This window comes from Lepidochelys kempii, chromosome 10 (assembly GCF_965140285.1).
Source record: "Lepidochelys kempii isolate rLepKem1 chromosome 10, rLepKem1.hap1, whole genome shotgun sequence".
NCBI lineage: Eukaryota > Metazoa > Chordata > Testudines > Cheloniidae > Lepidochelys > Lepidochelys kempii.
In genome coordinates this window covers 65,894,660-65,909,717 of record NC_136389.1, presented here as the reverse complement: position 1 = coordinate 65,909,717, position 15,058 = coordinate 65,894,660, and the positions used below count along the sequence as shown (strand labels likewise).

The window sequence follows — 15,058 nt, the reverse complement described above, 5'->3', positions numbered from 1 at the left end:
AAGCCAGATTGACTGACTACTTTCTTGTTTCCTGGCAGGAAATAAAAGGTATAACAGACTGCAAGGTGATTGCAGGAGACAGTCATTGATTTATATAGTGTCATCATAATATTTTTCTGTTTTATTATCTATCCTTTTTCTAGTGGTTCCTAACATTTTTAGCTTTTTTGACTGCCACTGCACATTGAGCAGATGTTTTCAGAGAAGCATGATGACTCCAAAATCTTTTTCTTGAGTGTTAACAGCTAATTTGGACCCCTTCATTTTGTATCTATAGTTGGGATTAAGTTTTGCAACGTGCATTACTTTGCACTTATCAGCACTGAATTTCATCTGCCATTTTGTTGCCCCTTCACCCAGTTTTGTGAGATCCCTTTGTAACTCTTTGCAGTCAGTTTTGGACTTAATGATCTTAAATAATTTTGTATCATTTGCAAATTCACCTCTCCCTGTTCAACCGCTTTTCCAGATAATTTATGAATATGTTGAATAGCACAGGTGCCAGTAAAGATCCTTGGGGGACCCTGTTATTTCCCTCTCTCCATTGTGAAAAAGACCATTTATTCTTACTGTTTACTGTCTTTTAACCAGTAACTAACCCATGAGAGGACCTTTCCTCTTATCGCATGATTGCTTACTTTACATAAGAGTCTTTGATGTGGGGACCTTGTCAAAGGCTTTCTGAAGGTCCAAGTACACTATATCAACTGGATCACTGTGTCCACATGCTTGCTGATGCCCTCAAAGAATTTTAATAGATGGATGAGGAAAGATTTTCCATTACAAAAGCGGAGTTGACTCTTCCCCAACGTATTGTGTTCCTTTAGGTGTCTGATAATTCTGTTCTTTACTATAGTTTCAACCAATTTAGCGGGTACTGAAGTTAGGATTACTGAATGCATCCGATGAAGTGAGCTTTAGCTCACGAAAACTTATGCTCAAATAAATTTGGTAGTCTCTAAGGTGCCACAAGTACTCCTTTTCTTTTTGCGAATACAGACTAACACGGCTGCTACTCTGAAACCTGATTTGTAATAGTCAGGATTGCCTCTGGAGCCTCTTTTAAAAATCAGTGTTACATTAACCATCATCCAGTCATCTAATAAGGAAGCTGATTTAAGTGAAAGGTTTTTTACCACAGTTAGTAGCTCTTAAATTTCATATTTTAGTTCCTTTAGAACTTTTTGGTGAATACCATCTGGTGCCGGTGACTTATTACTGCTTAATTTATCATGTGTTCCATAACCTCGTCTACTGATACCTCGATCTGGGATAGTTCTCCAGATTTGTCATCTAAAAGAATGGCTCAGGTGTGGCAGTCTCCCTCACATGCTCTGCAGGGAAGACCAATGCAAATAATTCATTTAGTTGGAATTTAATTAACAATTCTGTTGATGATGCTTGAGCAAGAATAGATACCAAATTCTTTGTCCCATAGCTGTACTGCCTCTGCATTTATAAAAGGAATTAAATAGTAAGCCCCACCTCCTGTGTTTATCACTAATGTAAAAAGAGCTGAAAACGTACAAGTGTCATTTTTACAGGCTTGCGTTTTACAGTAGAAACACATTGTTAAAACCGGGGAGAGTATCTTTAAGAGGTCTGCAGAATGGTTGAGTGCATACATCAAGAGAAATGACTAAATAGTGCATTATGAAGCTGATAAAGTGTATAAAATAATTCTAAAAAAGAGTAACAAAGGAGTAATTCTACCTATGCCCACCAAATTCCATTGCAAAAGTGAATATCCGTCTCTCTCAGCTCCAGATCTTCCCAACTGCCTCAACTTTGGCCAGAAAAGTGGAGACTCTTTTCTTTGACTAAATTTAAACACTACTATGATAGTTTTAGGTAGATTTCATTAGCCAGGACTAACTTAAAACAGATCCTCTAATAAAATAAAATATACAACTTCCTCTAGAAATTGGGCATAACACATATATATTGAAAGCAATATTAGATAAGTATTCATATACCAAATATATGGCCATCTGCTGGCTATCTGAAAAAATGCCCACAAAATAGACACACATTGAAGCTGCAGAAGCATCAGTACCTTGCGTCCACAGCCTGACCATCAGTGGCTCTTTTTGATTGTTGGCTCCCAAAATATTGACTCAGCAGATAAGTCCTCCTAAAAGAAAGAAGAATCTGCATGGGTCAGGAACCCTAAGCACACTAATGTAGCCCTGCCAGAAATACCCATCTCGGTTCTTGTCACGTGTTTTCTGCATGGATTTTTTGGGGGGAGCCAGTATCTCTGCATGTAGAACTTCTGCCCCATATTCCTCCTCTATTTGTGGGTTTCATTGTGTTCATGTGGCAGCCAGATTTTAGCCTACAGTATCCACTCAGTGATCCAAGATAGCATCTAATGTATGTCTGTATGTATCTATATCAAACTATATCCATTTTGTTTTATGAATGCCACAGAAGTGTAAAACTGCACTGTACCTTCACTGTTGTCTTTTAATCTCCATATTGAACTGGGATTCCTGGAGGTGTTGTCAGAAGGCTAACAGTGGAAAGCAATCAAGGTTTGTTAACCTGGAGGAACTCCAATTCAAATGGAAGCATCCTAGGACAATGAGCTAGTTGCCACCCGATGAACCAGTTCTTCCAAGTAGGCTTGTAACTAAGCAATGGATCAGCTGATGAGGTCCCTTCCAACTAGATGACCTCCTGAAGTCCCTTCCAACCCTGATATTCTATGATTCTGTGAGGGACTTGAAGCCATTTGGAATGGTCACCTGACATGGGGACTGGAAACTTATAAAAGGAAGGGTTTCTTACCTGCCATTTTAAAGAGCGAGGATACCAGATTGCAAGGCTGTGCAAGAAGAGAGGATGGTCCTGGGACCCAGGGCTGTGGAAGGACTGGCAAAAACCTGAGGGTTGTTGAAATGGTGAGGCTATTGGAGGGAGGCTTTTGACGGCAGGTTTTTGTTGTTGTTTTCTATAGATATCTTTTGTGCTTTGTCCATGAGTAAAGTGTGATTGGTTTAGAAATTCCTTATAAAGTATCTGTGTTACTTGCTTTCATTATCATGTAGTCCCTGAAGGGGAAACAGTAATCTGAAAGGTGCACAGCATTGGTTGAACTCTGTGTACTTGCAAAAACTACTGGGGAAGCTTGGGGGAACTGACACTAGTTTTCCTAGGCCTAGGACTGCAGAGCTGTATATCTCAGAAGGGATCCTAGACAAAGGATTTTTACCTTGAGAATGTGCCTAGAAACCCAGAGCCAGTGCCTAGACTAGGGGCGGGCAAACTTTTTGGCCCGAGGGCCACATCTGGGAATAGAAATTGTATGGCAGGCCATGAATGCTCACAAAATTAGGGTTGGGTGCGGGAGGGGGTGCGGGCTCTGGTTGGGGTGCAGGCTCTGGGGTGGGGCCAGAAATGAGGTGTTTGGGGTGTGGGAGGGGGCTCTGGGCTGGGACTGAATGGTTTGGAAGGCAGGAGGGGGATCAAGGATGTGGGAAGGGGTGCAGACTCCAGCTGAGGGTGCAGGCTTTGGAGTGGGGCTGGGAATGAGAGGTTTGGGGTGCAGGAGGGTACTCCAGGCTGGGATCAAGGGGTTTGGAGGGTGGGAGAGGGATCAAGGCTGGGGAAGGGGGTTGGGGCATCAGGAGAGGCTCAGGGGTGCAGGCTCCCAGCGGCACTTACCTCAAGCGGCTCCTGGAAGCAGCAGCATGTCTGCAGGCACCTCCCCTGCAACTCCCATTGGTGCGCTGGAGGGGGCCATTGGAGTGCGTAGGAACCGGAGCGGGGCCATGCCATGGCTTCCGGGAGTTGCGTGGTGAGACCCCCGACCCTGTGCCCTGACTGGAGTGCTGGAGGGGGGCCATGCCATGGCTTCCAGGAGCTGCGTGGTGTGGCTCCCGCACCTGTGCCCTGGCTGGAGCACCAGAGTGTGCCCACCCCGTGGCTGCAGGGAGCTTCATGGTGCAGCCCCCGACACTGTGCCCTGGCTGGAGCATCAGAGTGGGGCAAGCCCCAGACCCCACTCCACAGCGGGAGCTCGCAGGCCAGCTTAAAATGGCCTGCAGGCTGTATCTGGCCTGTGGGGTGTAGTTTGCCCGCCCCTGGCCAAGACTCTGTTTGAACCTAAAAGGCCAAGAGCATATGGAACCCCAAGGGTTGATCCAAATACAACAATCTAGTGAGTGTCCACTGGTGGACCTAATTCAGAGTTGTAACAGCATTTATGGGTTTTCTGTGGGCATTCTTGCACAACTTACTGCTTTGCATACCAATGACCTGGAGGATTTATATTTAGACAGTAAAATGGACCCTTTGAGGAAGTGATTGGAGCAGTACAACTTTCATTTTTGTCTTGGCTATAACAGACATGGTACCAGCAGCAAATTATAATTATCCCTTACAAAGCATTTTCCTTTTGGTTACTAGCAAAATTTCAGATTAGTTACAAATTAACATGTCTTGAAAAGACAGACCTCTCTGAGGTGATATTCCGAGTTGCAGAATAACAGCTGATACAGACTAAACTAATTTACCCCATGATATCAGTCTGCTAGCCTGTTGAAAGAACAATGAACTCTGATACATGCTTTCATATGTAATGTGTTATACTGTGCTGCATAAGTTACAATTAGATAATATGTGTTTGTAGCCGGGTGGCTACTCTGCTCCTAAAATAGAAGGGGTTAAAAGCAGCCCTGGAGAGGGCTGTGGCTGGGGATGGCTGATTGGGGAAGTAGCCGCAGCTAGGCTATCAAGTTTCCTTCCCCACTCTGAACTCTAGGGTACAGATGTGGGGACCTGCATGAAAGACCCCCTAAGCTTATGCTTACCAGCTTAGGTTAAAACTTCCCCAAGGTACAAACTTTTACCTTTTGTTCTTGAACCTTTATGCTTTATGCTTTGTTCTTGAACCTTTATTCCAAAGTGGTGCACAAAGAACAGGGAAAGAGCCCACTTGGAAACCACTTTCACCCCAAAATCCCCCCGAGCCCTACACCCCCTTTCCTGGGGAAGGCTTGATAAAAATCCTCACCAATTTGCATAGGTGAACACAGACCCAAACCCTTGGATCTTAAGAACAATGAAAAAGCAATTAGGTTCTTAAAAGAAGAATTTTAATTGAAGAAAAAGTAAAAGAATCACCTCTGTAAAATCAGGATGGTAAATACCTTACAGGGTAATCAGATTCAAAACATAGAGAATCCCTCCAGGCAAAACCTTAATTAACAAAAAGACACAAAAACAGGAATATATATTCTATTCAGCACAATTTATTTTATCAGCCATTTAAACAAAACCGAATCAAACATATATCTACCTAGATTGCTTACTAACTCTTTATAGGAGTTCTGACCTGCATTCCAGCTCTGGTCCCAGCAAAAGCATCACACACACAGACAGGACCCTTTGTTCCCCCCTCCCCTCCAGCTTTGAAAGTATCTTGTCTCCTCATTGGTCATGTGTCAGCAAGGTTATCTTAGCTTTTTAACCCTTTACAGGTGAAAGGGTTTTTCCTCTGGCCAGGAGGGATTTAAAGGTGGTTAGCCTTTATATTATATTCCCTTTATATTTATGACATGGGCCACACCCCAATCAGGCCCCAGCTGGTAAGCTGTGAGCTAGTGGCTTAAGGAGTCTCTCTTTAGGCTGGGAAAGAGTAGGGCCTGCCTGTGCTGCCATACAGAGTACTGAGGGTGGTGCAGTGCTGGGGGAGGAGCAGGCTGAGCGGGGGCACTCCAGGCTGGCAACTCCCCAGGCTGTAGGGCCTGGTCTGAGGCACTGGGAGACAGAGGAAGACAGCAGGTCTGAACCCCCTTGCCGATGATGAGTGGTCTTTACACTGCAGTCTGCTCCAGGGAGTGGGGGCTTGGTGATGACTGGCAGTAGCCTAGACTGAGGCAAGGTGGGGATAGTGGGTTGGGGGTTCCCCCGGAAGGGAAGACCCAGCGGCAGGGTGTGGGGGTACTGCCAGGGAGCAGAACCTTAGAGAAAGGGGTACCGGCGTCTGTGAGGGACACGGGGGCCAGAGCTGTGTGGATCACTGGACTGCAGAGGGCACTCCAGGCTGGAAAAGCACTAATTCCCAATGACCAGCAGGAGGCACTGCAGGGGTGAGTCTGGCTCTTTTATAGTATTAATGAATGATTAAGGTTTTTTTATATTCATAGTATTGTAAAAGTAATCACAGTTGTCACCAAGGAAAACATTTGTTGTGGTAAAACAGCAGAAGTGAGGGCCATAGATAGTAAGATAACCAGAATCACAAGGTCCACTTCAGAAATGAAATATGTTCTTTTTGTGGGTCTTGCAGTCCCCCCCCCCCAAAATAATAAATTCCAGGCTTTCATAGCAGCCAAGCTAAATGTAGGTTGTGTTGAATGGGGTTGTACATTTCAGAGCATTAAAGTAAAAGAATCAAGCAAATGTGTGTGGGTGTGCAATTTGCTATTGGGTGTTGCATTTTACCTCTAGCATAGCTTAATATCTGCCTCCTCTGTGCTTCAGTCTTGCAGTGACATCTGCTGGGAAATACATGAAACCCTTATTGGAATCCCCTTCCCGGCCCCCTTGCCCCAAGCCCCCACTATTTGGGTATTGCTCCTGAATAAGGAGCGTATGTGTCTGAACCCTTCCTGAATCCATCCTTTCTCCTAGTGTGTACACGCTTCTCTTACCTGCCCTAAATAAGAGTTTCCAGATAAGGAATCTGGAAGCTCCCATTTATTGCCTAAAGATTTTATATCTTGATTTAAAACATTGTTGAAAATTAGAACTTCTATTACCAATAATTTAAGTAATATTTATAATCAACAATTTAAGCAATAATTGTAACAAAACTGAGATGCTACAAGATGACTTTCTGATTTTAAGTGTCATTACTGCTGTGTGTTCCAAACTTGAAGTAGATTTTTTGTATAAGTTTAGATTTTTCTCTGCTGGTACTAACATGCATTACGTTGTTCTCTTATTTTTCAGAACAATCGCATCAAAACGTCTAAATACAACATTCTTACTTTCTTGCCAGTTAATTTATTTGAACAGTTCCAGAGGGTTGCAAATGCTTACTTCCTTTCCCTTCTGATTTTACAGGTGATGTATAACTTCCTTTTTTTCGCGGAAGTGTAATTTTGATATTCTCTTCTCTTAACAAAAAGACCCAATTATTTGTGTTAATAGCAATGCAATAGCCACTTAAAATACCAAACAAATGAGTAAAATTGTTCTATGTTGATCAGATTTCATGGGTATTAAAATGTAGCCGTTGATGGACAAATATCAAATAGCCTAAAATGACTGTTTCTGATGAACTCTATTAAGAGTATTTCCAAGATAATATTGAATGGGCATGACAAGAGGGAGAAAGAGCCTGTTGGGCACATGTGGTGAAGCAGAGAAGGAGCAGCAGCACCAGACTTCTTTGTTAGGGCAGTTCCTCAAATGATTAGATGCAGTTTGAGGTATGGGTGAAGGCCCAGGTTAGTTCTTGTTTTACCCAAACTGGTTTGCTTGTTCCTTTTTAAACTTAAGTTAATTGGATAAGTAAACCAGCCCTGATGATCTCTGTAGGATGCCTAGAGTATGTGAGGTGATATAGAAAACTATTCTTGTCTAAATTAAAATCTACATCCCAATCAGAACTTCATGATTAGAGTCTCTCTGTAATGGAATCCCAAGTCCAAACTTTTGGGAGACTTGAAATCTGGACCTGAATAAATCTGAATTTTGCATCTATAGTTAAATGAAACCCTAGTCAAATGTACAAGTTTGGCACAGAATATTTTTTAAAGATCTCAATAAAATAAAAATCTTTCCTGCTATTTAATAAACATTTTTCTAATCTCTCATTCTTTGTTTGTGGCTCTCATTTGTTTGCCATTTTCTCTGTTCCATCTCACTTTTTGTATGCAGTATTGTTATAGCCCTGTTGGTTTTAGGATTTAAGAGAGACCAGGTGCGTGAGGTAATATCTTTTATTGGACCAACTTATATTGGTGCAAGAGACAAGCTGTTGAGCTACACCGAGACAGCTGTTGAGCTACACCGAGTTCTTCAGGTCTGGGATCTTTTAAGAAGGAGCCTCTGAAGAAGAGCTCTGTGTAGCTCGAAAGCTTGTCTCCCTCACCAACAGAAGTTGGTCCAATAAAAGATATTACCTCACCCATCTTGTCTCTCTTTTTGGAATTTTTCCTTTTTCTGAGTGTTCTCCCTTGTATTGCATTCTTTAAGGTTCCATATACCTAGCAAAATGTATTTTGGGTTTACTCACGGTTTAGTTCACAGTAGGTCTTCTTACACTTTTGTATTGTTTCATGGCCTTTTGCTTTACTTGGGCCCTATTCTCCTCTCATAGGTTATGAATACCTCCCACTGAAGTCAGTGTGAGTTATTCATCTCTGTTCTCATTGTTTTCCTTGATTTCTATTTTTGCTTCATTTTCTCTGCTTCTCTTTTTCTCTCCCCATTTTTCTTTCATTGTGCTATCCATTCTTAATCTTTCTCTCCCATATCTACTCTTCTCCCCATGGTTCTCTCTAGTTCTTTTTCTCTTTCTTCCAGCTCATCCCCTCTTGGCTCTTCATTTACACACTATTCCATTTGCTGCAATTTTACCTGCCCTGTGTATTAATTATGACAATGTAGCAGATTTTCTTTATTACAGGACTACTTTTTATGAAAAATATTACTTTGAAATATTGTTACTGAAATTTCACTAAGATTTTTTTTAAAAGTATTTAATAGAACTTTATCTTGTAGCTGATTCCAGAAATATCCTCCTTGTCTTGGTTTACTACCATTGTGCCTTTAATGATGGTATTTACCATTACTGCTGTCAAAGATGCGACAGATGACTGTGTAAGTATTTGCAGTAAGTTACTTTTACAAAGTCTTCAGCTGTCCTTGTACTGTTACATAAATTACTAGGTAGCATATTATTCACATATTGATTCTAGTGCCATACTGTGTAGAAGGGGCACATGTATTCACAAAAAAGCTTTATTTGCTATCACTTGAGCACATTTGTGTCTTAAAAGGCACAGTGTCTAAAATATGTTTGGTAGATGTTGTGCTGTTGTTCAATTTAACAGATTTAGAAGTCTTCCTTTCCCATTCTGTTACAACTTCTGTCAGTAAGTATTATACACAGTGTGTTATAATCTGCTCATTAAATCACAGATAATAGATCTGATGGAGGTAAATCCTTGTCCCAAGTCTTGTATAAACAGATTAAAATGAATAAATTCCAAAAATAAATATTAGTCATTTTCAAACCCTTTGTTAACTTATCCCATATAATGGCCAAAGTCTTGTAACTTTTATGACTGTAAAGCATTTGATCCTGCTCTTACTTGTTAGTTCCAAAGCTCCCAGTTTTTTACAATGACATAATATTTGTATGAAATAATGACAATAAAAACCATAATGCATCTATATAGTGACTCGCAAGGATCCTAAAGCACTTATATAAACGGCTTTTTTACACTCCCTTTTCCACTTTGGAAAGGGTGGAAGTGGGCGGGGGAAGGGGTGGGGGCCAAAAAAGGAGTCAAATGCATGAGGAGTAAAGGTGTAGAATTTTACTAGTGGCATGGAGTTTTTAGTTACCAAATCTCACTTTTATCTGTAAAATACACTATTCGTATTTCTCCCCAATTTTAAAACAATCCATGTGTCTATATGAACCCTAGATTGGGGAAACGAAGTTAAACAAAACACTATTGCAGATGACCTTTTAAATCTAACTTTTGTGTTAGATCTCATGTATAGCTATCATACTTTATGGCTAAAATGTTCTGATGCTACCTTGGTGCAGTTTTTTTAACCCCATGTGAAGCATTTTGCATCAGGTAAAGCACAAAGAGGGGAAAGAAAACAATGGAAAATCATAGACATGATGCAAGGGACAAGGAGTGGTGAAATGGATCTGTGAGGCAGAAGTCTTACTGCAATAGCAGAGAAACCTCTGAGTTCTTCAGATTCTTTAGGATATGTCTATGTGGCTGTAAAACTCCCACAGCAATGAGTCTCAGACCATAGGTCAACTGACCCGAGCTTGCAGCGCTCAGGCTGTGGGGCTATAAAATAACTGTAGAATTCAGGCTCAGGCTGCAGCATGGGTGGCGGGTATCATAGGCTAGGGGAGACTGTGCCTCCCAAAATGGCCTGGCATGGCCCTGCCCATGCTTCACCCCCAGGCCCCTGCCTGCAGTGCAATTCCTTCCTGCTCTTCCATAGTAGCCTAGGCTGACTGGGGCTGGGGAGAGCTGGTATGGTGCTGGGATTCATGGTGGCTGGTGCTGGCTCCGTGGCTGCACTGCCCACCTGGCACTTGGGGTGCTGGAACTGCACCCCCTGGCTTCCCAGTGCTCTGGTTGGGGGCTCAGCTGGAACTCCATGGCTCGGGGCACTCCATGGCTGGGGGTGCTTGGGTGGCCTGGGGCAGGGGGCTGGGGCTAGGGCTATGGTGGGGGTGCTCTGGGCTCCTTCAGGGGATGGTGAGGGGCAGGGCCTTAAGTAGAAGGGGAGGGGCTGGGGGCTAGCCTCCCCCTATGGCTGGTTCAGCAGCTGCCCATGGGCTGTAGCCTAGGGTCTGAGACCCTGCCCCCTTGTGGGGTCTCAGGGTATGTCTATACTATACTGCCATTAGGATACCCATGGCTGGCCCATGCCAGTTGACTCAAGCTTGCAGGGCTCTGGCTAATTTGCAATGTAGATGTTCTGATGTGGGTTGCAGCCCAAGCTCTGGACCCTCCCACCTCTCAGGGTCCTAGAGCGTGAACACCAGTCTGAGCCTGGACATCTACACTACAATTCAACAGCCCAAGCCCCATGGACCAGCCGCACGTGTCTAATTGCAGTGTAGACATACCCCCAGAGGCCAAAAGTCTACACTACTGTTTTATAGTCCTGCAGCCCAAGTCGGAGTCAATTGACCTGGGCCAGCCGCAGCCATGCTGCAGGTCTTTTATCATAGTATAGATGTACCTTGAGAATACAATCCTAGAAGGGTAGTACAGTCTATTTCATATTATGGAGATTTAAAGTTACTAATCCTAGCTGAGATCAAGCACTGATCTTTACTTAAAATGGAAAGCTGGGTTTGCCTTGGGAAGTATGAAGTAATAAGCTCTCCAAGGTAGCGTATAAAGGAACATGACAATGACTTCAGTGTAAGCAGACTGATTTTAAAGACACTGACATTTCACTGGAGAGCAGGGAAATTCTCTTGGATAAGGAGTAAGTTTCTGAAATCTCAAAAGCTGATATTCTTGAGGGAAGTGGTAAAGAGTGATACATGATTTATTGGGAATAGTTCAGTTAGAACGTGATACAGGCATGATTAAGAATCTCTGTATCCCAGTGAGATGGTACAAGACAGTTGCACCGTCAGAACTTTATTTTCTTTTTTTGAGGCTCATATTAATCAGACTCAGATGACTCCAAGGATTACAAGCTTTGATGTCAGGAAAAATAAAAACAGATTTAAAGGGAGAGGAAAAGCAGGGAGGAAACAACATTTTTACTGGGAGAGCACAAGCATCATAAGATCAGTCTTAGATTTTAAATTAAAAGAATGTGGTTGATACCAAGATCTTTGAATGAAAACTGAGCAGCATGAGCTATCATAGCATCTGCAAGTTCATGAGTAATTCTGTTCTCTCCAGTTAACAAGACCCTTCACCTTGCATGGTCCCTTAAAATATGTATTAACTACTGATGCTAAACAATCTGTTTCACTTTGTATTTAGCAGTGACAGTCATTTCTCAAACCTGAAGAAGCGCTCTGTGTAAGCTCAAAAGTGTGTTTCTCTCACTAACAGAAGTTGATCCAATAAAAGATATTACATTACCCACCTTGTCTCTCTCAGAAGCCTGTACGCCAAGAATCCGTTAAATAGGTGTTTGAAAGAAACCGCCACATGACACTAGGGTCTTTTTGCAAAGAAAAATTTGTGAGGGAGATATGAAAGCTGAAAAAGTGAGAGAACAGAAAGAAGAACTGGGGGACAGCTTGGCATGTATTTTGTTGTTAATTTTCATAGGATTAGAACATGTTAGTCTCTCAGGGTTTAAAACACAGTTGATAACTCTTGAACAAAAAGTAGAAGACTGTATTGGTTCTGATAAGATTGTTAGACTAAGTTTGACCTGCCTCAGGTAATCTCTGTAACCACACATAAAGCTCTCCAAATTAGCATGTGGACAGTGTAACTAGAGTGTTTTCAGTAGTATTAGTCTGCAACCAGTTGGCTCTATTTCCTTTATGCTCTTGAGAATACCATGAAAAATGACAAGCAAAAGAAATAATCTATAATGGATGAAGAGAATTGCCTCATTAAAATTAAAATGGTGTTATCTGTCTCTTCCTCTGTAGAAGGAGGGGAGTGTGTTTTACAATAGAAAAGAAAGCAAAAAATATCAGACAGGATTAAGTATAAAAATACTTTGTATACACACATACGTGTGTGTGTGTGTGTGTGTATACACACATACGTGTGTGTGTGTGTGTATACACACATACGTGTGTGTGTGTATACACACACACACTTTTATTCAAGGATCTCAGTCATTTGCAAATATTAAGTCTCTTCAATGCCCTGAGAGGTGGTTTACTAATTTTACAGATGGATAAACTAAGAAGCAAGGATTTCAAGTGGTTTATTCAAGATCACACAAGTGAAGTGGTGACAAAGCTGTGAACAGATGAGACTGCCCACTCATAGACCACTACACTACATTGCCTCTCTCACATAAGCTGTTCTTAACAGTACCAAAGAAACAGGAAAACAAATCTTATGGTGATCAGAAAAGTTACTGATTATAGATTTAAAATTTACAGCCAAAGCAAAATGAAATCCAGCTTGTGACCTTTAATATGTATAAAAATAAATCATGTTGACATGAGTCAGAAGAGCAGAGGTGCAGTAAACTTGAACACGAAAATGAATGAGCAACTTAATCTATTCCACATGAATATTAAGTCTTGAACCAAGGTTGAATACAAACTCTCAAAAATTATTGAGAAAAATTAGGATTGGTCTTCATTAAACAACTGAAGTATCAAATGACTATGGTGATTAGCCAGAAAAAGTGTTTGGACAAGGGGAAAAAAAAAGGAAATACCACCACTACCATCCCTTTACTAGAAAGATGAAGGATGCTGAAAGATAAATCCTCACTCAAGTTTAAGTTGTAGTAAGAAGTTGTCACAAACTGCTCTTGATGAGCTCAAGTCCGGGTACGTATTTTGTGTGCCCTCTTTTTCATCTTATGTTTGCTTTGTCTCTCTCCAAGAAAATTTATGTGTATACCTCTAATTTATAATGGCAGCTGTCTTCCCTCAAAGTTTCTCATAGACTTTCACACTACCCCTCACCAGCCCAAGTTTACACATTTCAGCTTATTCTGACAAAGCCAAGCTTCTGCCACAGCCAGGTTTCCCCATCCTTCTATTCTCTGTCAACTTGCTAGCTTAATCCTGAAGCTTTCAGTCAGTAATTCTTCATTGTCTTTTGATATATTTAACATGGATATTTATTTTTCTGGTGTCCACACTTCCAAAAATTAGAATGGGTTCAGAAAAGAGACAATGATTTGGGTTCTGGAAAACCTTACCTAGAGCGAGAGATTTAAGAAGCATTATTTATTTATTTATTTAGCATATTAAATAGATGATTAAGGTGACTTAATCAGGTTCTATAAGATTTGTTAATAGATATACCACACAAAGGCATTCAATGGAAGTTGAAGCTAGACAAATTCAGACTAAAAGTATGGTGCACTTTAAAAGTAAGGGTAATAAGTCATTGGAAGAAGTTACCAAGGGATGTTATGGGCTCTCTGTATATGTCTGCAAAGAAAACCCCCCAGTGTCAAGTCTCAGAGTCTGAGTCAACTGAAGCTAAAAAGAGCAGTGTAGTTGTTCAGGGTCGGGCTGGAGTCTGAGGTCTGAAACCCAACCAAAGGGGGGGAGGGTCTCAGAGCCCAGGCTCCAGACCAAACCCAAACATCTACACTATTTTTAGCCCCGCAGGCCAGGCCCTGTGAGCCCCAGTCAATTGACCCAAGCTCTGAGAGTCAGGCTACATCTACACTACAGCTGGGATCTACGCTCTGAGATCTATCCACCGGTGGTTGATTTAGTGGGTCAAGTGAAGACCCGCCAAGTCGACAGCAGATCACTCTCCAGTTGACTCCTGTACTCTACCCCCGACGAGAAGAGTAAGGTAAGTCGACAGGAGAGTTTCTCTTGTTGACCCCCTGCGGTAACGTGACCTAAGGTATGTCAACTCCAGCTACGTTATTCACATAGCTGGAGTTGTGTAGCATAGGTCGACTTACCGCAGTAGCGTAGACATAGCCGCAGTGCCATGGGTTTTTCTTTGCAGTGTAGACATACCCTTTGTCACTTAGGCTTTGTCTATACTGGCACTTTCCTCATTAAAACTTTTGTCACTTAGGGATGTGAAAAAACATCCCCTTGAACGACAAAAGTTTTAACAGCAAAAAGCGTGGACAGTGTTTCATTGGCGGGAGCCTCTCTGTCGACAAAGTTACCGCCCCTCATTCGGCATGGTTTTATTTTGTCACCGAGACTTGAGAGCTCTCTCCCTGCGACAAAGAGTGGGCTACCCAGTACACCTTACAACAGTGCAGCTGCAGCGACACAGCCACGCCATTATAAGGTGTGGAGTGTAGACGTAGCCTTAGTCTTTAAATCAGGAGTGGCAGTCTTTCTAAAAGAAATGCTCTAGCTCAAGTAGAAATCATTAGTGGATGAAATTTTATGGCCTGTATTATGCAGGAGGTGACATTAAATTTTCATAATTGTTCCTTCTGGCCTTACAAATCTATGAACAATTGTCTCTTTGCCCACCTCTCCGCCTCCACCCGTAGAGTTCTCCTTTATCCTTTCATTAAAAATATATGGCTGGGATTTACAAAGGAGCCTAAAGCCTTTGTAAGATGCCCAAATCCCATTGAATTTCCCAATGAATTACCTTGGGCTCCTCTGGAAATCTCAGCCGACGTCTTTATAAGAAATTAAAGTATGTTTGAAGTAAAATTAAAA

At 42.0% G+C, this 15,058-nt stretch overlaps 1 protein-coding gene across 1 annotated transcript in view; it reads left to right on the top strand.

Annotated features, from left to right (window-relative positions):
- The window catches only part of ATP8B4 (ATPase phospholipid transporting 8B4 (putative)), a 155,913-nt gene that overhangs the window by 27,453 nt on the left and 113,402 nt on the right, over positions 1-15,058 (top strand). The window contains exons 3-4 of the mRNA XM_073303976.1: positions 6,964-7,077; positions 8,743-8,841. Coding sequence (XP_073160077.1) covers positions 6,964-7,077; positions 8,743-8,841 — 213 coding nt within the window. The remainder of the gene's footprint in view (positions 1-6,963; positions 7,078-8,742; positions 8,842-15,058) is intronic.